Source organism: Cervus elaphus, chromosome 24, assembly GCF_910594005.1.
Source record: "Cervus elaphus chromosome 24, mCerEla1.1, whole genome shotgun sequence".
Classification (NCBI taxonomy): domain Eukaryota; kingdom Metazoa; phylum Chordata; class Mammalia; order Artiodactyla; family Cervidae; genus Cervus; species Cervus elaphus.
Genome location: NC_057838.1, coordinates 46,529,173 through 46,556,020, shown reverse-complemented (window position 1 = coordinate 46,556,020; position 26,848 = coordinate 46,529,173). Strand labels below are relative to the sequence as shown.

Sequence of the window (26,848 nt, the reverse complement as noted above, 5' to 3'; positions counted from 1 at the left end):
CAAGTGGGTAGGTGGTCTCGATTCGTTTGCTGGTGGTCAGGAGTCCTTACTCCCCGGTACCTATGAGGTTCTGTCTGTGGACCCCTCTGGGGCCTGGGGGCAAAGTGAGCATCTGGAAATTGAGTCATACTGGATAAGGAAGGCCACTTCTTAAAGTGAACATACTATAAAATGTCCATGTGTTAAAAAATATATATATTTTTTTCTGGTCTCTTTCTTTAAGGAGCTAATTCAAAGATAAACTTGCAAATGTATCATTCTTCTTAAGGACATGTGTGTTCATTACAGCTCCTTTTTGTGAGAAACATTGTATGATAGACAGCATTTAGTTAATCAGAGGTGGCAGGAGGTGGGGGTGCGGCAGAAGGGGGAGAAACTTGCTATCAGTGATCTCGGCGGTCTCGGCTGGCAGCCACTTGAAGCAGGGCTTCGGTCCCGGCCAGAGATTGAGGACGGGTCACGGCGGAGAGAGCACCAAACCTTAGCCAGTAGACAGTGGTCAGTGACAAGACCCTGGCTTTTCAACTTTGCAGAAAAAAATTCCCACAGAGATGGGAAGTGAAGTTTTTATTAGGTGGAAAAAGAGTACAGTACGTGTGGACAGAAACCCCCACAGGCGGACTTAGAGAAGGAGTCCCTGAGTTGTGCCCCCGGGGCAGTGTGAATTACTGTAATGAGGCATTTCTTCCAGCTTTCCTTTGGCTAGTCATTATGGTTCGCCTGGTTCATAGCCCATATTTGGTGTATCTCAGGATTCTTCTGTGTGTGCGCACATGTCTGTTAGCCAAGATGGATTCTACTGCATAGGTTTATGCGTGGAGTATCTCTTAACGCCACTTCCCTTTGATTGCCAAGACCTTTTCTGCGCATGTGTGGTTGGGGAGGTCGCCTGACTTGGAGAATGAGAAATCTGTGGTCTGGGCCAGGCTCAGCCTCCCGTCCTGCTGCTGTCACCCTGGAGTTTCAGTCCACAGAGAGTGAATCTCCAGTCACTTGACCCTGGGTGGGGGAGACGCGGGCTGTCTGCTTCCTGCATCACCAGTATCCACTGTCTGGGTCAGTGGGGAAGCTGGGATCGGTGCAGCCAATGGATTCGCCCAGAGCTGCAGCCTCCAGTGCTGGCTGACCTGTCCGAGTCACAGAGCTGTCAGACCTCTGTTCTGTCCACAGCTGAGGAAGGAGACTTCGGGGCCTTGCTAGGCACCATTTTCCTTACCTGTGACGTAGAAGCAACTGTCCCTCCATGAAGAGGTTGTTTCTGGGATAGATGATAGTGTGTTGTCGTTGTTTAGTCCCTAGGTTGTGTCTGACTCTTCTGTGACCCCATAGTCTGTACAGCCTGCCAGGCTCCTCTGTCCATGGGGTTCTCCAGGCAAGAACACTAGAGTGGGTAGTCATTCCCTTCTCTAGGGGATCCTCCTGGCCGAGGGATTGAACACGCATCTCCTGCATTGGCAGGCAGATTCTTTACCACTCAGCTACCTGGGAAGCCCCTGCATAGCGTGTTAGTGTTTGGTAGTCTGTAGAACTACATTTAAGGAATTACTAGTATTTCAGTAAAAACAGCTAACACGCAGGAAATGAAAAGCTGTCATCATCATAGTAATTCTTAATTGCATGGGGGGAAAAAGCACATTAATAAATTTAGTATACCTAATCATTGCCTCTACTAGGGTATAGATTTAAAAGCTCCTCCAAGACAATTATCTTATTTTTTCAGCTGACGTCTGATAGGAATTTGCCCAAGGTCTGCAGAAAATTGTTAGTAGATGTACATGTCTTTAACAGAAGACAAAATTAAATAGGTTTCTTGTTTACATTCCTTGTTTTGAAATTTTAGTTGGTACAAATATTGACCCTGAGGAACAAGGTTACTGTTTAAAAACCTTTCTAAAAAGATAAGCATAATTGGAAAATACTTCACATTGTGGAAAGGTGATATTCTGTAAGAATTTGCTGCAAGATTGTGTTCTACACAGTATAGAGACATGAGTCCCGACTTGTCACATTGGGCAGCCCGTAAGTTCTGGCACGGTTACCCGCTGCACTTTTCAGATGTTTTCGCCTTACATGGCCATAAAGGCAATGATAAAACTTGCCCTTAAACCATAAATCTTATTTCTCATCCCTGTGTGCTTTTCCAAGTTTAAGCTGATTAAATTATCATTGACAAAGCTCTCTCTGGTCATCCTTGGCGCTGTGTGGTGCCCATGCTTGCTTTATGAACCACTTGGCACAAATATCCAAAAATGTCCCTTGAGATTGGAGGTGTTGATGGCTTGTCATGCTTAGAAATTCCCTTGGTCTCTGGTCAGGGGTTAAATTAGGGGAGAAAAAATGAACTTTGGAACTGTTGCCAGCTTCCTCACTTCAAGTTAACTCCTAAACATAAAACCATCATTCAGTCTGCACAATTATGACATCTGCTGAATGGTGATATTTGCTATTCTAATGTTCTTTGATTCATTTCCTGGAATGAACACTTAGACTCTCTGGGAGAAGGAAGGAAAGCCATGGCTTGAAATTCTATAACAGGGTGAAGGATCATCTGGGTAACAAATGACAGGGCCCGGTACAGTCTGAAAGAAATGGAAGCACGTTTGTTGCCATTGTTGTTGTTGAAGCCCCATTTGTTTGGGGCTCTCCGCTGGAGCAGCTCTTCCTGCTCCCAGCTAGTGAGTGGGGGGCAGTGCGTGGCAGCCCCCGACCGCTGTGCCCCGCCCCCACACTCCTAGCAGATGTTGGAGGTGACAGCTCCAGACTTACTGTAGGCAGGTGGCCCCTTTGTCTGGAGGGGAGAGAACCCTGAGGACACGTGAGATGCTGTTTCACTGTAAAAATCTAATTTCCCCCGAATCTGGTTCTTGGAAGCAGTTAGCCTAACATTAAGTACAAACCTGTCTCTAGTGGAACACATAGAAAATTGTTTCACATGTGATTTGAACACTAAAGTAGCCTGCAGTTGCTATACCAAATAATTATTTCCTGTCTAATACGTTAGCATGTTCCTTGTATTTATTACCAGAGGTTTACAGTTCCCTTAAGTAAAATGTAGAAAATAACTGCATTTTAACTGAAAATACAGCTCCCCTGCTCCCTCCCCATTATGACCGGTTATTCTATTACATGATCTTCACAAGTCCTTCTTACAGCCTCATAAAAAAAACACTGTGAGGTCTGTGAATTAAAGCAGTCTTTGATATTTGAAGACATTTAAATTGACATTAATAACTTTCATAAAATAAAGTTTCCTTCATGGTAGTAAAATTAGGACCTATTTCAGCATATGTTTTTGTCTCACTTTTCTTCATATTACTTTCAGGAAACAAATCACTGGAAGAATATTGGCAGGCACCTACAGTAAAGGAATGATGAACTTTGCTAATGGCCAAAATAAGTTCAATTTACAGTATCCACATTTAGTAGAAGACAAATACTTTTCAACACGGGCGATTCGTGAGAGCTTGAGTGGTCAGACGGGGGCTGATGATGTCCTTGCCCATTTTTAAACCTTTTTAGTTGGTCTAGGTCAGTTTGAAACATTTTCAAACAGGAAAATGGTTATGCACTTAGGAATTTAAACAACTGGACAAATTTGTGTTTGTCTTATTCTTATATCAAAGTCATTGTGTAATGAAACAGTACTACTTTTGGAGCCAAGATACATGTGACTTTGAGTATCAAAGGCAGAGTAAATGGTTAAGTGATTTAAAAAAGAGAGTAGTGTTTGAGGATTGAGTCCACAGAATTTTAAAAATACTTGCAGTTTAGCAGGTTTCTGAATTTCAGGCAACTTTTGAATTGGGAGGAAAACATTTCACATTCATAACTCAGAGGTGGCTAAAATAAAAGGCAACTTAGTATGCATGTTTCTGCTTTACTCTTTAGCCCTAAGATTTGTGCCCTTCTGGGTGTATCTTTCAAGAAGTCAGCATCATAATAAATAACATAATGTTACCAAATGGAGGAGGTTCAGTTTAATGATCTTATTTCAGCAACATATTTAGAAAGATATTTGGCAGAGATCAGATGACCTCCTTGTCCACACAACCCAGAACTTGGAGGGAGAGGCTGCTATTTCTGGAGCATCCTTCACACATGTGTTGTGTTCAACTCTTAGAAAATTGTCCAATTTCACTGTGGTCATGGAAGCTGAATCTTTAGAAAACCCTTTTGGGCTTACTGTTTCAGTCTATTTTGGGACTTTGGGGTCTGCAATATCTCTTTGTAGCATATTGAATAAAATGTTGATACCAGATACCGTGATTTCTGTTAAAAGAAAAAAGAAAAAGTCTTCCACTTCCTCTGTGTGTACGTACAGACCCCTTTAAAATATGTAGATTTTTTTAAAGATCCATTTGGCAGTCACAGAATTTAAATAAAGAGGACAGTGCCGTAAGGAAGAACTTGGGCTTGAATCAAGACTGACTCTAACAAGAAATGAGTTTAGAAATCTTGTTACTCTAGCTGTCCTGTTGATCAGAAGTCTGGAAATACAGAAAAATGTACTCTCTTAACCGTTAAAAACCCAGCCATGTATACCAAAAGTTCCCACAGCAATACACATGTTTCTCTTTGGCAGTTTTGCCTCAGAGCAGAAACCATAGCAGCGTTTTGGAGTCAGATTAGAGAACATAGGCCCGCGAAAGGCATGGACCCCCCGAGCCTCATGGGGTGCTGCAGTGCCTCTCAGACAGGGGCGGGGTCTGACCACAGATACCCCATGTACACACAAAGGTTTGTGTGCTGCTTCACAAGACAGCAAGATACGTTGTGGGGCCTTTTTTTAAAACTTGAGCATATAAAACGTTGTCCCATCACCTCTGTGATATGCAGTTAGACATCACTGCCAAGCAGCAGAGCGTGCGGGTAAAGATATTGCATGTGTGCGTCCTATTCTTGAATCAGTCAAGTGGATGTAACGATAAAGAAGTATTTTTGGCAGAGTTACGAGGAATTCTGGAATAAAAATTATAAAATGCCATGTAACGTGGTAAACAATGCCTCACTTGTGCGTTGTGTGTTTTTATGTGCACAGGTGGCTTTGCAGCTGCAGTCACCACGCCTCTGGACGTGGCCAAAACAAGAATCATGTTGGCAAAGGTAAGTGGTAAAATAAGGTATCGAACACAACAGACGCTTGTCTCCATCAGGGCCAGGGCTTATGTGTATATAAAGTGAACAAAGGTGGCGTGATACCTGTGCGTCAGCAGCCTTGCGCTGCCTGTTGAGTCGCGAATGGAACTGCCTTTGCACAAAGCACTGTCCACAGGAATGGCTTGATGGCTGTCCTTTTGACATGACTTTCCTCCGTCTTATGTGAGCAGGTGGGGCTGGCAGGGCCTCTGGCTGGCAATGCTGTTTGCAGAAACTCCCTGTTTTTACTGGTGACGGTCCTGAGGCTCAGAGAGCTGGCCCGCTTCACGCCAGGCAGCAAGTCTGAGGCTCTGAACTCAGCTCATGCTTATTAAGCTTTCACTAGGTGAACTAGGACAGTTTTCAGGACTGTTAAGAAATGCCATGAAGAAAAATTATCTTTAAAAAAACTGCATCAAGACTTCAGAGAAGTCCACAGAACATATCTGAACCAAAACGGTGACTCTGAAAGGTCATGCCCTTGTGGAAAAGTGGAAGAAATAAAGACAGAATCGTAGTATGAAGCTTCAGAGGGCAAAGCCAGTTTTAAATGGAACGTAGTATTCTTTATCAAATGTGTGTATTAGCCACTTAGAGAAGTTTCATAACATTATACTGATTACCCCCCATCCTTCTCAGATCAATTATACCGCTTCCCATCTTTTTCCTGGTTAGTAGTAGTCAGTGAATTGTCTGGGGAAGCTCTGCTCATTGGTTGATGGTGAGAGAACTCACCTAGAAAAGCTGCTTCGGGTGGGATTTGGGCCAGATGAGTGCTTGCTGGCAGCTTCGGATGTGAGGGCTGCTAGTCCAGGGAGAGCCAGGGAGCTGATTCCCTAGGGCCTCCCCAGTCTGCCTGAAACTGTCCTAGCTGAGGGTGTCGGGGAGCCAGCTGTAAGGGGCTTGGGGAATTTTGTGAGATGATGTCTTCGCTTTGTCTTTCCTTGCAGGCTGGTTCCAGCACCGCAAGTGGGAACATCCTCTCTGCCCTGCACGCGGTTTGGCAGACACAGGGGCTGTCGGGGTAAGGCCAGGGGGAGGCCTCTCCACCCTCCTCCTCCTCTAGCCGTGTCGGGCACACCCACCCTTCTTCTTCCGCTCTCCCTGATCGTGGAAGATGTTATGTCTGATGTTGCGTGTGTGAGGTGCTGCTACACACTCGAGCTGACGCAGTGCTGTAGCCGGTGGGTCCCATCCCGATGTCAGGCGATGTCCGTGTGTGTGGCCCCTGCCGGGTTCTGGGCTGCAGCAGTGAGAAAGCCAGCGTCCGCTTGTGTAAGGCAGGACCCGAGTGACGAAGGTAGCGTTGTTAGAAGACAGCGTTTGTAGTTTGGGACACTTTCACCTATCTTAGTTATCACCTTCAGCACAGCACAGTGCATGACGCCTCCCTGGAAGCCCACAGCTTTGTATCGTCAGCCGAGTGCTTCATACTCCAGCGTAGTGTCCCGCAAAGCTCTCTTTAAAATATTATTTCAGTACTGCTTTTACAACATGTAAACCTGTTCAGGCGTTTCCCTGGTGGCTCAGCAGTAAAGAATCTGCCCGCAATGCAGGAGACACAGGCTTGATCCCTGAGTTAGGAAGATCCTCTGGAGAAGGAAATGGCTGCTCACTCCAGTATTCTTGCCTGGGAAATCCATGCACAGAGGAGGCTGGCAGGCTACAGTCCATGGGACACAGCTAAGTGACTAAGCACCAAAGCTGTCTAAAGGTTGGGATCTGTGCGGATGGGCGAAATCATGATTCTCTCTGGCGTCACATCCAGGGATTTTCCTGAGAGCCCAGCCTCCTTTCAGAGAAGGTTGAAGGGAGCCTGGGGACACGGCTGGTATGACACAGCCCGGCCACAGTAGTGCCCCCTCCTCGTCCCAGCGCCACGTCCATCAGTTACGTGACTAGTTTGTGTCCATTTGGCAGGTTTTATGGCAGCTCATTGACAGTCTGGAGGACCTGGTGCAGGTTAGCCAGGCCCAGGCAAGGGTATTTTGCAGAACAGCCCCATCCTCTATTCAAAACAGCTGACGGGGTGTAGCCTCACTGACTGTGCCGCCTCCCAGCGGATGCCGCGTGCCTGTAGGACACGGGGTACGGAGACTGGGGCTGGGTTCACCAGGAGTGGTGAGCCTGGGAGGGCGGGGTGGTAGCTCGCCTGTCCTGAGTCAGTGACGCACAGCTAATCGACGGTGAGGAAGTAGGAATCCGGTTGCTCATAGCTGAGACACTTCGATTTTGATGTCAGTTCCTCCTGAAGAAAGAAATGGTATGAGGGGGGAGAAAAAGAGCTATGAAGTAGCCCAGAAAAGGTTCTTAGGGCTTCAAATAATGACTGGGCCACATAGAGGTGTTGCCTGCAGTAGCTTTTTTAGGTTATCATGTCAGACTGCCCAATTTTACTCATTTGTTTTGAGTGAAGAGGCTCTGGCATTCTTAAAGAGGCTCTGGCAACTATTGGTCAAACCTCTGCCCTAGAGCTTAGCCCTGTGGAGTCTGAGTGGGGCTGTAGCCTGCCTGCCTTTTTCAGGAAGGTGGTGATATGTGTGGGGGTGGCCTTGTTGGCAGGACCGTGGAACCAGAAGCTCGCAGAGGTGGGATTTCCCCGAGATGATCAAAACTTAACCTTGCCTGTCCTGGCGGTGGTGTCACTGGGTGCTGCCTCATGGGACCACGCCAGAATCGCAGGCAGAGACAGGGCGTCATCCTCATGCCGAGGGCCTGTCCCTGCCCCTGCTGTCAGCCCTGTGAAGGGATCTCACCTCCCAGAAGCTTCCTGAGTCCTGGGCTCCCATTGGTATGCCCAGTGCGGTCCTTAGCGGAGTGTTCTTTAGCTTCTCATTAGTGTGATAGGAGACAAATAATCTGACAAGGGAACTGTAACAAAAGGCAAAGAAACACAGGCCCTGCCAACGTGGGCAGCTGTTCTGAGCAGTGAGCCTAGGCTTCTGCTGCTTCCTCTGTCCTCGACACAGAGGCCCCGGGGGCTCCTGGTGGTCCTGGAACACGCCTGCCGGCTTTGCAGAGTTCCAGCTACCTCGCAGGTACAGCCTCACGCCTGGTGTGCACGTGCACACCCCCCACAGCCCAAGCCCCGCTCAGGGGCTTCCGTTAGAGCAGTGACGCGCTTGGGTCACTCCGGGGAGGGCGGGGGAACCATGTTCTGGCACAGATTTGGGAGATGTGCCCTTGGGCAAATTGGTTTCTCAAATAAAAATGCCACACGCTCATGCAGCCCAGTGGGCCGAAAGCGGACGGGAGCCTGTGTATCCTGCTCCGTCCTCCCGCTCGCCTCCTGGCCTTCTGCTTTCCTCTCCCGCGCGCCGCCGCTGCCCCTCGGCCCTCGCGTGGCGCCCCGGGTCTCCTGTGTGCTCCCTCCAGCGAGGCTCCGCTCTGCCCCAGCCCGTGTCTGAGTCTGGTCGGGGTGCTCACTGGACAGGTTACTCTACGTTAAAGCTGTAATGATGTTAACAGACTCAGTTGTCATCTAGTGAAGCCATAAACTGCTTCCGTCTGCCCCTAGCGTGGAGCAGCTGGCTGTGGAAACAGGGCAGGGAGGGAGGATTCTGTGGCAAGTGTGGTTTCCACAGCTCAGCCCCTGCCGACCGCCCGGCCAGCTCGGCTCTTTGTAGGGTGGGGGATGGGAGGTGACGCTGTTCTCCAGGTCAGGACAGAGGGGCCTGAACGCAGAAATTTAGGGACACCTCATGTAGAAACAATTTGCACCGTGCTGGGCTGAACAGCTTTTGCCTCACAAATGTGTTTTCACCATCTGTAGAATCTTCATGTGGACAAGAAAAAGGTTCTCATTTTGGGTATCATTTTCGTTGATGATTTAAATTCTCAGCTAACTAAATCACTGACCCCCAGAACCCCTGTCGAGTTTGTTTTCCTCAGAAGTGCTGAGGGCTTACGTGGTGGGATTGTCTGAGGAGCGGGGAGCTGGCCTCTCTTGGCAGTTAGACAGAAAGGGGGCAGCTGGGCAGCCGTGAACTAGACTGCCTTCATGAGGCCTCCTTCCTGTCGGGGTCTTGGCGAGTCTCCCTTCAGCTGAGCATGGAGGTTTCCCAGACTGTCAAGGCCACCCCAGGCTCCTGTTGGCATAATGTATGTATTTTCAGCTTTCCTCCCTAGATCTGACCCAAAGTATTTTCAGTAGTGAATTCACTAGTTCTAACTTTGTAATTTTGTTTTCTGCTTACACAAGTAATACTGTTGGTAAAAAGGTTCAATTATTACACATAGGCGAGGAAAGTCTCCACAGAAAGTTGAGGACACGTCGGCCGTGTTTGTCCAACATGCAGCCATATTATACTGCTCTGGGACTTCTTTTAGAACCCATTTTGTCTGTCTTCCATTGAGTCCCTGTGGACGACCTTATTTTTCAGTTGCAGAATCTCCCAGGTTTGTCTCCTGTACCAGACAGAATCTGTAATCTGAGAGTGGGTTCTTTGCAGTTTTTGTTTCATCAGCGAAACCACGATGACCATCTTTGAACAAATAACTGTGTGTCGCTCTGGGAGTGTATTAAACAATGATTGCCCAACTTACAACCCCAGTAACATTGTTCTTTTACTTTGCATTTCTTTGCTTGTTCCAAAGTTGCAACTTTGATGGTGACTGGCCTTCCCTAGTGCTTGGGGACAAAACCCATAATGAGGTGCTGTTCCCCTCCCAGCTGGAACAACCCGTCTGTCTTGCCCTTCATTAGAGGAGAAAGAAAACAGGATCCATGGAGATTGGATTCCCCAAGTGGCATCACATTTGTGGGGTTTTAAGGACAAAATGGGACCAAGTGAGTCACCGGGAGGAGCAGGAGAGTCGTTGGAAATCTCCCTAAATACCCAGGACCCACGTCAGGTTTAAGGTGTGGGGGGGCTCCAGCCTTCCCCAGGAGTCAGCTCATTGACAGCTTTATTAAAAAGTCGATTTCATTGTCTCTGGAAGACAGAAATGGTGTGAAAATTGTTAACAGAACTCTTGTGGGGATCAAGTTAGTTTGGACTAACTGCTGGACTTAGTGGTGGGTGCTCACAAGTAAGCTCTGTTTGGTATTTGGCCACTTTAGCCAAAAAAACAGCTGGGCTCCAGCTTCAGCAAGTCTGCTCGGGAATGTAAGTGCCATTATGAAAGGAAAAACACACACATCTCAAGTGCTATGTGGGGTTTAATGAGCGTGGTGTGTTAAGTTGAGCAAGTTGTAGGTGCTGGAATTTAACCTTTTTTACACACACAGTTTTTAAACATCTTTCCTCTTGCCTCCCACCAGATTATTTGCAGGTGTCTTCCCTCGAATGGCAGCCATCAGTCTGGGGGGTTTCATCTTTCTTGGTGCTTATGACCAAACACGCAGCTTTCTGTCGGAACTTGGCAGAGAGAGCCCCTGAATCAGAGACGGCCCCTGCCTTCAAGAAAGGATCCTGCTGTGAGAAGAGTTTCCCTTCCATTGAGCAGCTGTCCAGCCATCTGAACAACGAGACACAGTGCGGAAGCCCAGTCCCGCTCGGGTTACAACATGGAGGACACGTCTTCCGCGCTGCAGGCTGGCTGGGGTGACGTCATCGGCTTGTTTGCCAGAGTGGAGAGAGAGAGAATGATGTCCACAGCGGTACTCTGAACAATTTTTTTCTCAGAACCCCTCAATAAATAAGCATGGTAATGCTGAGTCCAGGCCCTTTCAGAGCCTTCATTTGATCTGTATCTGATCTTTCATTTCCTGCCACCTGATAGTGGAGTCAGCCAAAGGCAGGGATGGTTACAATTTTAAAAGAATGGCCAGAAGGAGACTTATGGAAAAAGTTGGGGATGTGGGTGGGTTTTTCCCCCTGGGTTAATTCCAGTTGCATCAGCTTACAGCTTTGTGTAAAAAGAATGAACTACAGGTGCACGGCAAGCATCCTTGCTGGGTAAGCAAGCTGCTGGTCTTAATGACCATCAGATTTCACCTATAAAAACACTTGTATTCTTTTACAGAGACGTGTCCAGCTGCTCATGTGGTGTCTTGTGAGAGAGAACCCAGTCTCGGCTCAGTGACTAGCTGGGCTGTCACCGACCTCTCCCCCTATTTCAGACTCAGAGCAAGGGCCGGGGCTGGCTTTGCAAACACGGTGGTTTCATCCTTCCTAATCGGTAAGGTTCACCGTTAGGAATTTTAAGCTCAGCACTGGAAATCGAAGAGATGAGGTGAGAAGGTCACCATTCTAGAGCCTGACTAATAAGCTCCAGGTGTTAGAGAAATTCAGAGAGAAATCTTAGGAATCCAGTGCTGTCATGTCTTCCCTGGAGCAACAGTACATGGTTCTGCTTTGACTAATTTTTTTTTACCTTTTCAAGAAGTAAAAGGGTAATTAGGGCAGGATGACTCCCTTATTACAAAGGCAGTCTCTGGAATTAAACAGGATGAAGCACGGCTGGTTAATGTAGGTATAAAAACGACCCGCCACACACTTAACATGTTATAAATGAACCTTTATTAAAGACACTTCAATGCCATTTGTTAGACACTTCAATATTTTACATGTTTTTCAATGTACATTGTACCAAAATTTCTATAAATAAATAACTTTGTACATAAAAGTAATACTTCCTCTTTCACATTGCCTCTCAGAAGCAGCAAATTCACATATTTTGTGGAAGTAACAATCAGTTAACTGTTGAGAACAGAATTCTAGATGTGCTTACCTTTTGGGACAGTGGTGACAGCTGACAGTGATTAACATAGGTAAGTAACCATTCCATCAATACGTCCCCTTCAGCTTTTTGGCCAAAGGAACTTGGCTTTCTGAGATTTTTAAGGACCTTGTTTCAATGTAATTTTTCCTGAAATACACATTGGCACTCACAAGATGGTTAGCAACAGGTCTCAAAAAAAGTGCAAAAATACCCAAAACCCAGGAGGAGGGCTGATCTCTGAGAGTCTAAGCCCGGGGCCATCTGGGCGAGGGAAGGACATGGCCAGGCCTGCTCTGGATCCTCAGTAGAGACATATGAGCCCTGAAAAGTGAGGACTCGGATTTTTTTCTCCCCTAAGGCCAATGTAATATTAATTATATCGGCAGAACTACAACATCACTATTGAAAAATCCACAGGTACCAACACCAGCAGCCTCTATCTTATTAAAAAGCCTCAAATGACAAGCCTCAATGACCATTGAATGATACTGACAAGACCACATTTGCCTTTCTCACAGAAGGAAAAGGCATCCTAATTGTTGGAACCGATTGCTTGTGATGGATTAATATTCCACCTGTTAGAGAAAGAACTTAAACCTACAAGAACGCCTTCACCATGAAGGAATGTGACGTCTGCCCCTCAGGGCTCTACAGGGAGGTCCCCGCAACGCTGTCCACACAAGCAACCGTGACAGGAAGTTGCTTCCACTGCAGACACAGCCTCTGGTGGTAAAGCATCCCAGGGATGCCAGAGCGCCTCCTTTCCATCCACCTACCAAACCCTCCTGTGAGCAAATGTGGTGTGTAGCTTCAAGGAACTCCATCCATGCATTAAGGCACCAGAACTATCCCCCCCTCCAAAATTAAACAGCAACCAGGTATGAAAAATAATAATGTCAATGTTGTAGGATTTTTGTTTCTGTTAACCATGCACTAAAGATTAAAATAGCCTCTGTAAAAGATATATATAATATATATGGCATCTCTGAGAACTCTTATGTACAAGGGTACCAAATACTTCTCTACCTTTTGTACATGCTGCTAGCCTCTTGCATTTCTGTGCTTCTACTGCAAGTCCTTTCAGACTCTTGCTGCTCCATGTGGAGGTGAGAACTATGTACAAATCAGTGACGCCCGAAGCCAGGCTCCCTCGCGGCCTCACCCACCTCTTTCCTGCAGACGCCATGAGGGCCGAGGTAGACAAAGCCTAGCTTTTCGGTGCAAACAGCAGTGGTGTGTTCCGTCTCCCGGGGGGCTGTCCCGTCAGGGGCGTGGACTCGGAGCCGGAGTCACAGGCTTGGGGGAGGTGTCCGTTGGAAAGAAGCAAGTGCTGGCCTTCACCGGGCACGTCAGGGGAGCCCGAGGCGGCGTCCGTGAGCTCAGGCTTGCCTGGAGTTAACACAGATGAAGGCTGGAGGTCTAAGGAGTCTGGCTCACACAGCCGCGCTAGAGTCCAAGAGGATGCCCCTAGGAGGGGAGAAAGGAGAGGCCACGTCAGCCTGGCCGCACCCCCCCCCCCCCCCCCGACTGGTAACCCTCGGAAGACAAAGCCCCGTTACCTTTCCCATCGAGAGGCACCACGGGCTTCTTCAAGGCGGCCCGCATTCTGTCGTGGTTACTGGGGTAGAGGGGCCCCCTGCTCGGATGCAGTGGAGAGAGTGGGTGCTCACTTGGGCTGGGCTCCTGGCTGCTCGGGGTTCCCGGCTGGCTGCTGTCCCCGGGCTGGAGGCGGCAGGCTGGCTCCTTGGAGTAACCGTGCGAGTCAGCACTGCAGTCAGCACACCCCATTGGGCCGCCGCGCTCTGTGGATGAGACAGAGAACCATCAACTACTCTTAAGGCCTGAGCCCTGCTCTCATCACCTCTGTAAACACCTCCCCTCGCAAGTCCGTTCACAGACAAAGGACTGTGGCCAACACCAAGCTATTCGTGAAGAACAGAGATCGTCCACATTGAAATGCTGCAGGTTAATTTCTTAATCAGACTGTGAACTGCTACTGTCTGATCCCAGGGGAAAAATCCAGTGTGCATGAGGCGTTGTGCAGTGTCAGAAGTCTCCTGAACAATTAAGACATCTGGTGTCAGAGTGGCCCTGGTGCAAAGGTACCTCTTTATTTGTCACTTAAAAATCTAAACTCATGCTTACCACACCGTAGTACTACTTAAGCGACATCCTATTCTGGAATTTAAAAAGAACCAGGCCACACTTCCTGTTTATAGACTGAATGCCAAATTCTGACATCAGTTATGTGTCTCCCCCAACAACTTTCATGTAGCGAGTAGGTCAACTCATTTTGATTTCAAGAGCTAAATACTCTTTCCTGAGGAAAGCTTCTCATACCCATTGTCTTCTGGGGACCAGGTGGGCCATCAGCCTTCTCCACCACTTTCCAGGGCTCCTTGGTAAACCCAGCGCAGAACTTGGGCTGCCTGCACATAACACTGTGAGCTTCCACCTCGGAAAAGAGGCCTGCGTCTCTTGGACAAACACCTGCAACAGACTCCCATCCGGTTAGACTCCCTTCCTGAGGTGGGCATAGCGCTTCAGACAATGCTAGGTGAAAAGAACGGGCAAGGCGACCAGCACAGGGACATTCTTCAGGAGGTTCCTCCCAGGGGTCTGTTCCTGGGCTGCTAACCCAGAGGGCCAGCGAGGACCCTTCTCTAACACTGCCTTCACACCAGGCCGGCCTTGCAGCACCCAGAGCTGTGACGCTAAGCAGTTCTTGGTTTGGATAAACTCACTCCAAACCACTGTGCAGTCTTGCCCCATTCCTGCGGTCACTTCCTACTCTGAGAGGCTGGAAGAGCAGAGCGGGGCAGTCTCCCGGCCCCAGGAATGGGGGTGGTGCGTGGGTTTCTGAAGCAGTCTCGTGCTTTGCTGCTCTTACTGCAGGCAGTCCCCACCTTGTCCGGATTAGGAGATGGTAAACCCAACAGAGACCTTGTGGAACTTGCACAGGTTAAGTCCCAAAAGACCCACCAGCAGACTCGGGTCACCCAAGTTGACAGGTCCCCGTGCTTAAGAGGATGCGCTCGGGCTGAGGCCCTACCGTTGCTCTCCAGATGCCCGTTGGCCTGGTGGCCACCTTCCGTCCTGACTGTAGTCTCCTGTCGGTCCGAGAGCGTCCCCTGAGAAGAGAGGTAACTCGGGACGTCTGGGGGCACGATGGTTTCATCTGCAGGGAGGCAAGACGGTCAGACAGCAGGGGTCCTGACCCTCTGTGGTGACAACAAGCAGACGTGGGCAGCCGCTGGAAAGCTGTGCAGAGACGCCATGTGGCGTCTGCACTGGAGAAGCCCTCCTAGCACCTGCTTAGCCTGACTTTACCCAGGATTGGGAGAGATGTCTGTCTGCCTTCTCATCACTGTGCCCCAAGAGAAAAATGGCCCGGTGACATCCCTGCAGCAACAACCCACCACACAGCAGCAAAGCTCGACGGCTCAGAAAACTGCAGTTTGTAATGTACTTGCATTGAGAGCACGCCCATTAAAATGTGCTATTCTCCAAAGACAGAATGCGATCATTGAGAAAGATAAAATGGTGTCATTCCCCAACGATCTAGACTTTTGAGTACACTGAGTCTCGAAAAAGCCTGTGGCCTCCTTCCCAGACAGCCTGGCCGCGGTGGCTCACCTGTGTTCGTGACGCTGTACTCCTCACTCTTCTTCCTGGTCTGGTAGATGATGCACACCCAGACGAGGGAGGTGAGCACGATGCTGCACACCACGGCGATGGTGAAGATGCCCACGGTGGTGCCGTCCTTCCTGCAGCCCGGGGTGGGCAGGACGCTCAGCTGGCTGTGCGCGCGCTCGGTGCCCAGGGCGTTGGACATCTCGCAGGTGTAGCGGCCTGCGTCTTCCACCAGCACGTTCTGAACGACCAGCAGCTGGTTGCCGGGGGTGAAGTGGTGGCGTTCGGTGAGGCTCAGGGGCCGGTCCCCCTTGAGCCAGGTGATGCGGGGTGGAGGGCTGCCGCTTGCCTTGCACTGCAGGGCCACCGTTTCTCCCACGGACACCACGCGGTCCTCCAGTGGCACCGCCAGGGACGGGGTCTCTGCAAGAAAGTGGGGGGTGTCACCGTTTCTCTCTGGGCCTCGGCTGTTCTAGGTCTGTCTCCTGGAACAAGGACAACCCAACGCGTCATGCAGGGCCATCTGGGAGCTTTTATCAGGGTGGCTAGGTTTTCTACCAGAGGGACTAAGCCGTGCTGTCTGGGGATGAACTGACCTCAAGCCACAGAACCCCCGTGGTTCCCACACCGCCTGGTGACAGGCTCACGTCTGTCCCTCTTGACCCACCCTGCCTGCCTGCGGAGAGGGCAGTTCTTCAGAGTGCCTCACACCTAAGCCCTGTGGAGACTAATCCGATGGCTTTTTTTTTTTTTAAGAGAGGGAACCACTTGTTTTGTTTAAAGTAAAAACCGCCTCTTGCACTCCCCGACCCCAGGCTTCACAGGACAGTCTGACAACCATGCCTCCAGGTCCCTATGATGTGTAAGAAACACACACACACACACACACACTCTCAGCATACCAACCTAGGACAGTCAGGGTGGCGTTGGCTGAAACAGAGCCAGCCGAGTTCTGGGCGGTGCAGCTGTAAACCCCCATGTCATCTATCTTCACATCCGTGATGAAAAACACGTCGTCGTCGGGCATGACGTGCATGCGGCGCTCCCGAGCGGCGGGGAAGTCTGTGCCCCCGTCCTTCTGCCAGGCGATCTGGGGGTTGGGGTGGCCGGTGGCGGCACATTCAAGGCGGGCTGTGGTGCCGGTCCGGATGGCGATGTCGTGGGGCATTTTGGTGAACGAAGGGAACACTGCAGAGTGGACAGAGTCAAGTCTGTAGAAAGCTGGGTGCAGAGGCCAGCAGTGGCTTCTGTCAGACTGACTTCCCCACTCCCAAGTGTCAGCTCACACTCACCGCCCTTTGTGCAGCGTCCGCCTAGGACCGCCCCCCCAGAACCAGGAGCCGGGCTTTCTGAGCACCACCGACCACTCCTGCCGCAGGGGCGGCAGTTATCACTCCCTCTTGTCGTGCACACAAGGTTGGCTTGGACCCCTTCAATGGAAGGCTCCCCTGAAACATTGCTACTGTCTGTCCTGTGGTGACCAGTCTGTATAGGGATACCCCATAAGTGCCAGGGCCTGATACCTGCCTGCCTGCTTTAGTCACCCTGAGGGAGCCTGAAAAACAAGGACATCTGCTCCTGCCAGGTGCTGTGACAGGGAACGTGACATGCCTCCAGCCTGGAGAAGGCAATAGGATGGCTCTTCTGTCTTAAAGACAGAAGGAACCTTGGTGCTGGAACCATTTAACTATAGATTTAATAAATCAAGAGAATCTTGCTATGTTACAGGGCAGGGCGCTATTAACTGCTCAAACTGTCTACCTCTCTCTCCCCCCCTAAACTCACTACAAGAAACAGCAGCCCCAAAGAGGGCCATCTTGACAGGCTCTAAAAATCCTTGTCAGATTGACCGTTCTGCTCCCGGGTCACTGGTCCATGGCTCTCTGGCCTGGCCCCACCTGGGCTGGCTGCCAGCCCCAATGCTGGGCTGTCTCCTCGGAGGGCAGCGGCTTCCCCAGTGTTGGGGTGCACTTGGAATCTGGCTGCCAGGCATCCTGGGCTGAGGAGGATAATAAGTGAGGGGGAAAAAGTAACAAGGTTTGGTCCTACCTACACTGTGGTGGTGGTGAAGCTGCTCAGTTGTGTCTGACTCTTTGCAACCCCATGGACTGTACAGTCCATGGAATTCTCCAGGCCGGAATCCTGGAGTGGGTAGTCTTTCCCTTCTCTAGGAGATCTTCCCAACCCAGGGATTGAACCCAGGCCTCCCACATTGCAGGCAGATTCTTTACCAGCTGAGCTACAAGGGAAGCCTACTGTACATAATAACTGGATTAAAAAAAAAATATCACCCAAAAAGAATCCACTGAGAATAACCCTACAATCTGCTACTCCTGAGCCCAAGCCAGGCCATAGTGTGTGACAGAATGGCGTCTCCCATCTCAGTCGTTTCCAGACGGGTGACAGAGCAGTCCCGAGCGTGGCTCTGCAGGAACCCGACCCCCAGCAGAGACGGCGCGCGTACCGTGCACGGTGAGCTTGGCCTTGTGCGAGTAGGAGGAGCCGAAGTGGTTGGTGATGACGCACTGGTAGCGGCCCTCGTGGGCGAAGGTGACGCTGCGCAGGTGCAGGACGGTGGTGTACTCCATCACCTCCCCGTCCTGGGCGCGCACGTGGGCGAAGTTCTCCATGTCGGCGTTGGCCAGCGCCTCGCTGTCCTTCTTCCAGGCGAACGTCATCGGGGAGCTGCTGCTGCTGGCGGCCGAGCAGGTGAAGCGGACGTCCTTGCCCATCACGGCTGTGATGGTCTCTGGCTGGGTGATGATCTGGGGCTTTGGCAAGTCATCTGGGGTGAGAAGAGCCAGCTGTAAGGCACTAGGACCCTCCAGGACATGGGGGCCAGCTGCGGTTCTCGTGAACAGGAAACTCAGACCTCCGCGGGTCCCTGGGCACCCTCAGCTCTACCAGATACTCTCAGTGACGTGCACTATGGTTATCTGATCATATCCAGTAGCAGCTCCATGAACAGTGACCCCTCCATGATCACACCCCTCCATTACAGGCACATCCATGGTGCTCAGTTATCAAACAGTCCTCAACTTCCCTAAGGCTACGGCTTTACTCACTCATTGTCACAGAAAACAGCGTCGTGAACCACTGTGAAAGCAGAGCGCCCCACACCCCTCAAACTTCACCTCAAAGGGAGCAGGGTATGAAGTGCCTCCAGAACATCACTTACTGCCCTTGTGGCTCAGCTGGTGAAGAATCTGCCTGCAATGCCGGAGACCTGGGTTTTGATCCCTGGGTTGGGAAGATCCCCTGGAGAAGGGGATGGCTGCCCACTCCAGTATTCTTGCCTGGAGAATCCCATGGAGAAAGGAGCCTGGCGGGCTACAGTCCATGGGGTCACGAGTTGTACACGACTTAGAGACTAAACTGCCACCATCAGAACATCAGAGTAATGGCTTGTGAAAATGTGCACCTCTATTAAAGCAGTGAGAACGTTAGCAAAAATGATCACCATCAGCTTTTTTGGAATCCTAGGAAATAACTAGTCTGTAACAACCCAAGGAGTGTTGATTCAAGAAAACACTTGAAGAAAAGTGACCGTTCTGGCATAACTCACCTGAAGTCCCATTCTTCTCTCCCCAGCTCTATGGTAGCAGTAAAACCCCACAAGCCTGGTAACTAGTGAGGCAAGCAGGACGGGCTGGGCACACCCACAGAAGCTGCGTTTACTTGACCTGATACAGTCTGCTCAGCAAGGGGAGCCCCGGCCCGGGGCCTGTGGTAAAAATAACCAGCAGTCAGTGCTGAGGCAGGTGTATCAGTTGGAACCATTAAGAGGGTGGCCAGGAGATTGCAAAGGAAATCGGGTGAGTGAAATGTCACCAGTGGGCTCTGAAGAGATTCAGTACATTTCTGAAGGACCTAGAAGGCCACCCGCATGTGCAGGACTAGGCGTGTGCCCAGGAAAGACCTGAGAGAGTGCAGATTTCTTCCTGTGACGCGCATCAAAGATCAAACAGGAAGTGATGGCACATCCCCAACACACAATATGTTCATAGGCTGCGAAGACTTAAGATGGCAGTACTCCCGAAATTAATCTAGAGGCTCAATGCAATCCCTGTTTCAAAATCTCAGCTGTCTCTATTGCATAAATTGACAAGATTATGGGGACATCGGAGGGAGCCGTGGTGAAAAGAATCTTCAACAAGACCAAAACTGGAGGACTATGTACAAGCTAATAAAATTGTGAAACTCTCAAACGAAAACATAGGCGTAAATCTTCATGACCTTGTCTGTGCTAACAGCTTTTTAGATAATGACATCAAAATACAAATGACGAAAAAATTAGACAATCAAAATTTAAAAACCTAACTAACCCACAGAATGGTAGAAAATACTGGCGTATCTTAAGCCTGCTGAGGATTTACTATCCATAATACATAACGAACTCTTATAACTTAACATTGAAAAGACAGATGACCAACTAAAACATGGGCAGAAGATGTGAGTAGCCAGTTTTCCAAAGGAGAGATACATATAGGTCCGATAATATGCATATGAAAACAAGCTCAACCTCATTAGGGGGATGCAAATCAAGACAACAGTGAGATTCCACTTAATATCTACTAGTCTAGGTAAAACTGAAACGGCAGTAACAAGTGTTGGACAGCGGAGCCCGGCGTGCTGCAGTCCATGGGGTCACAAAGAATCGGACACAACTTTGACTGAAGGACAAGTGCTGAGAAAGGCATTGCCTGGGGGCATGTGAAGTGGTACAGCCACTGTGGGAAACAGTTTGGCAGCTCCTCAGAAAGTTCAGCATACAATTACCATATGGCCCAGCAGTTTCATTCCTGGTACAAACCCAAGAGATTTTACATAAAAACTTGTACATGAATTTTCACAGCAGCATTATTTATAGTAATCAAAAGTAGAAAACAACCTGATGAATGGCTAAATAAATGGATAGCCATGCACTGGAATATTTATTCAGCCACTTAAAAAATAATGGAGAACTGATACATGGTGGGGGAGGGAGAAAGAAAAAAAACTACATTAAGTGAAAAAGGCTAGTCACAAGACACTATATATAGGATTCCAGTTACACAAAACATCCAGAATAGGTAAATCCTAGAGACCTGATGAACAGGAGTGGCTGTTAATGTGTTTGGGGTTTCTTTCATGGGTGATGAAAATGTGAAATTAGTAGTGAGGGTTACATGACTATTCCATATTCTAAACACCATTGACTTGTACATTACTTATAGCAGTAAATTTTATGTGTAAATTATACTTCTCTTAAAAAATAGCTTTAGTGAAATACAACTTTCTTACAATACCATCCACCTATTTAAAGTGGACAACTGATGGTTTTCAGTATGTTCACAGGTATGTGCAGACTGCATCACAGTCCATTTTAAGAACATTTTCATCACCTCAGAAAGAAACTTTGCATCTTTTAGCTATCATCCCTTCTCCCTCCACCCCTCCCCAGCCCTAGGAAACCAACTAATCTACTTCTACCTCTAGAGGTTTTCCTAGTCTGGACATTTCACATGAATGGAATCACATACGGTCTTTTGTGACTGACTTGTTTCACTCAGCTTGCTTTTCATGACCTAATAATAATCCTAATTGTATGCCTATACCATATTTTATTTATCCATCATCAACTGATAGGCATGTGGGTTTCCACTTTTTGGCCAGTAAGAATAATAGTGCTATCAACATTCATGTACATGCTTTGCTGAGGGCATATATTTTGTTTCTCTTTGGAACTTACCTAGGAGTGGAATTGGTGGGTCATATAGTATCTATGTTCAAAACAGCTACACCATACCGCATTCCCACCCGACGTGTAGGCAGCGTCGGAGCTCTCCCCATGCTCACCAACCCTTGTTGGTGTCTGACTTCGATTCTAGCTTTCCTCGTGGGTGTGAAGTGATTTCCATTTTATTAAAAAGGAATGGGAGATTCCCACAGAGCTTGAAATTCTGATCTTCTGCCCAGTGTTTCCATGATTCCCACTAGTACTGGATGATTGACTGAGTGGGAGCCTGAGCGAAAACGTGAAGGTGGCCCTGAGAAATGGGTCCTGACTGCCGCAGCCCAGGACCTACCTGCCGGGGCCGCAGGCCAGAGTGTCCCGGACATGCTGTCCGAGGCAGCATGTCCCAAGTCCTGCCTCGGCTCGCATTCACTGGGAGAGATGATGCCCCGTAGCGGGACAGAGGAGGAAGGGGGCAGAAAGTGCCATTTCGGGGAGCTCTACGACAACCGAGTGGTCAGGGACTAGGAACCTGAGAACAATGGAGGATGTGGCTCTTCTGTCCTAGAGAATGGGAGCCAAGCTCATGGTTTCCGTGAGAAGCACCGACAGTAAGGACGGCTGGTTTGGGGGGCTGCTATCACACCGCTGGACTGGGTCAGAAGGAAGGCAGGCAAGCCTGCTGTCAGAAGTGGTGGAGGTGGTGGCGGGTGGGTGTGTGGAAGGCGGGCACCTCTATCCTGACATCCCTAGGTGCACTGGTTACTGCTGTGCCCAAAGAGTAAGAGAGTGAAGTGCACCACGGGGGTCCCCAGACCCTGCCTTGAGGAGCTCCTTCCTGGGAACATCACCCCGAAGGCTCCGGGCAGACCAGGGGGACAAGAGGCAGCAGGACGCACAGCTGCCCGGCAGTTCCGCTCCTAGAGCAGGAACCAGCAACAACTCGAAGCTCACCTCTTTCTCTGACGACATCTTCTTGCCCACGAGGCTGCGTCATCCCTGCATGGAGCCTGTGTGCATGTGTGTGTGAGCGTGTGTGTGTCTGTTCAGGTGCTCACCATTTTCTGTGCTCTCTGCAACCAAACCTGGATCCCGACCACCCCTCGTCAAGAAGATGGCAGGACCAATATGCCAACAATCAGAAGGAAAAAAAGCTACAAGTGCAATTCCAGTGCTTTGGAGACTCAGCAAGAGTGCAAGTCAACACGAAGGAATTATTTTTACTGCAGCGACTGTTCTCCTGAGACTCATTCTTCCTGTATTTAACCTTTCATTCTTGGGGTTGGAAAGAAACACACAGGAAAACCCCAGCCTCGTACGCTGAGTAAATTTGCAGCTAAGCCTGGGCACCAGCGCCGTCCTGAAACAACACAGCCACCTTCCTGTAACTGATTATTCGCCGTGTAACTGAACCAGCTCCTGCTCTCCCCTGATTAAATGCATGCACTCAGAGAACCACATAATGAGGCGATGGCCCCGTAAATATGACGTGTGGTTTCGGTGGGAAATGAACTGTATCCAGCAGCTGACAGGTCACCGCGGGCTGGGCTGACTCTCATCCTGTAATGAAGTTTCACCCGGCCCCCGTGCCCTTGGTGAAAAAGAAAAACACCAAATTACAAAAACCGTCTTACCACACACAAAACTCTCGGGTGGCACGGAGAAGATGCTCTGGCCCTTGAGCGCCGCTGGGTGGGCACAGGTGGCCGTCACGAAGCCCTGCAGCGTCCTGCCCAGCAGCCAGGGGGGAAGCCACTGGAGCTGGCAGTCACAGAGGAAGCTGTCGCTGCTGATGTGGCTGAAAGTGAGACGAAAGGGTCATGTGAGCTGTGACCGCACGGGAGGGACGCCCCCACCTGGCCTGGAGTGACCCTCCCCTCCAGCCAGCTCTGGCTGCGGTGTCGGCAAGCTGCAGCGGGAGAGCTTTCTCTGACGGTTCCTTTCCGGCGACCTAGAGCTGTGCGTACAGTCTACCTGGAGACTGAGCAACAGCAGCTTCTCGCTCAGCGGTTTAGATTCTGCGTCACGAACACCTGGCGACGCTGACCCTGCTGGCAGAAGGCCCACACTTCAGGCGCCGCCATCTAGACGCCACGTGCGTCCTCTCTGCGACAGCCGGCGCCCTCACGGGACCCCAGGCGCGCGGTCTCCTGGCCTCTGACCATCCGGATGGGAATAGCATGGCCTGTGTGTGTTAAGACACTCAGGTGTGTCCCACTCTTTGCGACCCCATGGAGTGCAGATGCCAGGCTCCTCTGTCCGTGGGGTTCTCCAGGCAGGAATACTGAGTGGGTTGCCATGCTTTTCCCCACCCTCCTATAAGACAGACTTGGAGCTTCCAAGCTCAAGCCAAGAGTGAGATCTAAATTCTGAAACAAGTCTCGAGAAGGGCTCTTTTCCTATAAGACTGCTGTGTTTTTATCTGGCGGAGCTGCAGGTTTTGTTACGTCCAAATGTCAGCCTCACCAGTGTGCTCCCCTCTTGTTTGTATATTTATCTCCACACCAGCGCTAGTCAGGAGGCCTGCAGGAATCGGCTCCGCTCCCTAAATAGTGCTTGTGAGTTAATTGCCACTGCCCAGGGAGCATGAGAACGCACAAGTTGGGTTTTGTGAGGCTCCAACCAAAACAGAGAATATTTTCTTTTTCATTTCTCAGCAACTAAGGATAAGCTTTTTCAACAGAAATCGGAATCGCCATCTCAGCGGACATTCCTTCCTGAGGAGTCACTAGAAGATAAGTCAGCCGAGGAGCAGACCTGCCCTGTTCCTGGAAGACCTCAGGCCATTAGCTCAAGAGTGGAGGTCAGCCTGCCACGAGAGTGGAGACGGAGGGCTTATTACATGGGCTTCCCTGGAATAAACGGTCCCAGGTACATGATGACAAAAGGGGTGCTGAGATGCTCAGAAATCCCAGTAATGTCACACGGGCCAGTTTTAGAGCAATACCTGTCCGCTAACCTGCCCCCCCTCCCATATTCCATAACCCCTCCTTTATTTTCCTGTATGTCACTCAGCCTTTCAATCAGCAGAGAAGCCATCAAATCAGTCAACAACAGCAAGGCAGGATGAACCTGAAGGCAGAGAACCCACGGCTGACAAAATTATATAAAACCTGCTCTTTGCTCCCATTCCTCACCATTCCCAGATGAGCTGGGCGTCTTCACTTATTGAAATAATTTGGGGAAGTGATTTCTCAAGACTGAAATAATTGAGATCTGAGCCATGATAACTGGGATATTGCCCATATTACACCTTAACATCAACACTGGGTTTTGTATCTATTTGATGGGGTAGGGTTATGCTTAGCGCTGTCTGGAGAGTTGCTTTGTTGTGGGGTTCCCATTGGTGCTACTCTGTTGAGGGTTCCTAGAGGTGCCAGGAGGGTCCTCACAGCTGAGAGTGGAGAAACAGCCAATCCCACTCCACATCTGGAGAGCTCCCCAGAACAGTGGTTGTGGAGGTGCCACGAGGCACCAGAAAACTCCTCAGCAAGGGTGAAGAGCAGAAAGGGGCTCCCCACTGTTGGGGGACCATCCGGAGTGGCTGCCCCTTCCCATAGGGAGGCTTGGGCACCACGCATGAATATCTAGGCGAGACACTGGCTGTCACTGGGAGCCTTCAGGCCTTCACGTCGGGGACAGGGGTGTGTTTCATTTGAACCACACAAACAAACGAGAAAACACACCTGACTTTTCTCCCTGATCAGAAACGTTTTCGGGAAGGGCTAAACCTCACATCAGACAAGCAGGGCATTTTTGCTGGCCCAGCTTCCTGGAGAATTTCACCTCCTCCTCCTGTTAAAACCTCTGCAGATGGAAGCCTCGAGACCTCAGAAGACAGTGGGTGTTCAGGATGGACAGAAGGCCATCCTAGAGAATTTAGGAGCAACAGGCCAGAAGAAGAGGCATGGAGGCAGACATCGGGAACGCTGACCTCCCCTCCGCACACACACACCACCTCCAAGACCAGGCCTAGCTTGAGAGGCCAGACTGGGGGGGGGGGGTCACTGGTGACCCCAAGACTCCGCAGCTGCCTGCTGCCAACGAGCACAGCCGTCCGGGCTCCTGCCTTGCAGCCTCCCCAGCACTCTGCTGGCTTCCATCGTGCATTTTCATGACTCCAACTCCAAGTGTGTTTCTAATCACTGCTTGTGGAAATTTACCCAGAGGATGACTAAGTGCACGGCTCAACCTGCCTTGATCCGATGGGGGAAGAAAATGACCAAGTGGGATTACCCATTTCTCCCATCAGAGGGCTGGGCCCAGGGCCAGCCCCAGCTGGGTACATTCAGGAACTGGTGGGAACACAGGCAGGGGCCCAGGCTGAGCCTCCAGAACCAAAAGCAGCACCCGGGGGGCAGGGCCGGGGCGGAGTCCAGCACCTGGAGGGTCCAGTGGTTCCCATGGGAGGCCCTGCGGAAATTCTCCTCTCCCTGTCCTGCTGTATTCCCTCAAAACACCCTCTTCCCTTTAATCAGATCGTTTTTACTTCCAGCACTATATTTGGAAAGTTTAAAAAACAGGAATGCTGGAAGAAATGTACAGTGAAAACACAGCTTAGATTCTACAATGAATGCTTTGTGATGCTTACTTTATCATGTATCTATCCACGTGTCCATCCTTCCACGAACTCTCGTTCTAAGACCACGGCCCTTCTGAGAAACAGCAAGACCTGACAGACGGGACTCTCACAGGACACTGAGTGTCACGAGGCCAGTGCCTGCCTGCCTCCCCTCACTAAGTCCTTCCCAGGGGAACGTCACTGGGGCCTCTTCCTGCTCTCCTTTCCAACCATGGAGACTGTGCCCCTCTATGGCCCATTCCCCGCTCCCCGCCCCCACCAAGGGTCCACCAGGAGGGTCCTCAGGAACGAGGATGAGCTCAGGGTGCAAAGACAGCCATGGGCACGTGTGACTTTGTCAGCTACTTTAAGAACCCAAAGCTGCACCTCTAGGCAACTAAAGAATCAGATACATGTACAGCAAGAAGAAAGGAAGCTCGGGTGTTGCCACCTCCATCCTTACATGAGCTGCTCTGCCAGGGGTAAGCTCTTCACACCCGTCGCCCCAGGGCCACACTGCAGTGCCAGCATCACCCCCTGCAGACGCCACGGAGGCCCTGGAGACATGGGGGCCGGGCACCTCCTCTCCATCCCGAAGTCCATGTGACACTCCACGGGGAGTTTCCCTGTCCACAGTCCACCCCGCTGCTTAGAGAAAGCCCTCTCGATAAGGGCCCTTCATTGTAAGCACACCCTAAAGATGGAGACTTGTCCTTGATGTAATTAAAGGGGCAAGTATCCATTTTACAGAAGAGAGTTTGTTTCCCATGATCGACAGCAGTGGGCCGCCAGCTGCAGCCTGCAGGCCCCCGCCTGTCTCTGTAAAGGAGACTTGACTGGCGCACGGCCGCACCCCCACATTTATGTATTATCTAGGGCTGATTTCTGCTTAAGAATCAAGCTGTCGTGACAGAGCTCTTGTGGCCCAAAAAGTAGAAACTATTTACTGAGGTCCTGTAAAAAAAGGGTATTGTCCCCTGATTCAGAATAAGCCCCGAGAGGGCATTTTTTTTTCCTAAAAGACAATTTAACTTATAAATGATCCCAAGTGTGAAAGTAAAGTGTTAGTCACTCAGTCATGTCTGACTCATTGCGACCCCATGGCCTACAGCCTGCCAGGCTCCTCTGTCCATGGA

The 26,848-nt window shown here is 50.0% G+C and overlaps 2 protein-coding genes across 11 annotated transcripts in view; one reads left to right on the top strand and one right to left on the bottom strand.

Moving 5' to 3' along the window:
• SLC25A26 (solute carrier family 25 member 26) overlaps window positions 1-10,795 on the top strand; it is a 152,916-nt gene extending 142,121 nt beyond the window's left edge. For all 8 annotated transcript variants that reach the window (XM_043886801.1, XM_043886800.1, XM_043886799.1 and 5 more), the window contains 3 exons: window positions 5,039-5,103; window positions 6,087-6,160; window positions 10,400-10,795. In XM_043886801.1, coding sequence (XP_043742736.1) covers window positions 5,039-5,103; window positions 6,087-6,160; window positions 10,400-10,517 — 257 coding nt within the window. In that variant the 3' untranslated portion in view covers window positions 10,518-10,795. The remainder of the gene's footprint in view (window positions 1-5,038; window positions 5,104-6,086; window positions 6,161-10,399) is intronic.
• A 788-nt stretch (window positions 10,796-11,583) lies between these two features.
• Window positions 11,584-26,848, bottom strand: part of LRIG1 (leucine rich repeats and immunoglobulin like domains 1) — a 112,816-nt gene continuing 97,551 nt past the window's right edge. For all 3 annotated transcript variants that reach the window (XM_043886793.1, XM_043886795.1, XM_043886794.1), the window contains exons 12-19: window positions 22,786-22,949; window positions 17,900-18,220; window positions 16,342-16,623; window positions 15,439-15,858; window positions 14,855-14,980; window positions 14,143-14,292; window positions 13,362-13,604; window positions 11,584-13,269 (exon numbers count right to left, since the gene is read on the bottom strand). In XM_043886793.1, coding sequence (XP_043742728.1) covers window positions 13,010-13,269; window positions 13,362-13,604; window positions 14,143-14,292; window positions 14,855-14,980; window positions 15,439-15,858; window positions 16,342-16,623; window positions 17,900-18,220; window positions 22,786-22,949 — 1,966 coding nt within the window. In that variant the 3' untranslated portion in view covers window positions 11,584-13,009. The remainder of the gene's footprint in view (window positions 13,270-13,361; window positions 13,605-14,142; window positions 14,293-14,854; window positions 14,981-15,438; window positions 15,859-16,341; window positions 16,624-17,899; window positions 18,221-22,785; window positions 22,950-26,848) is intronic.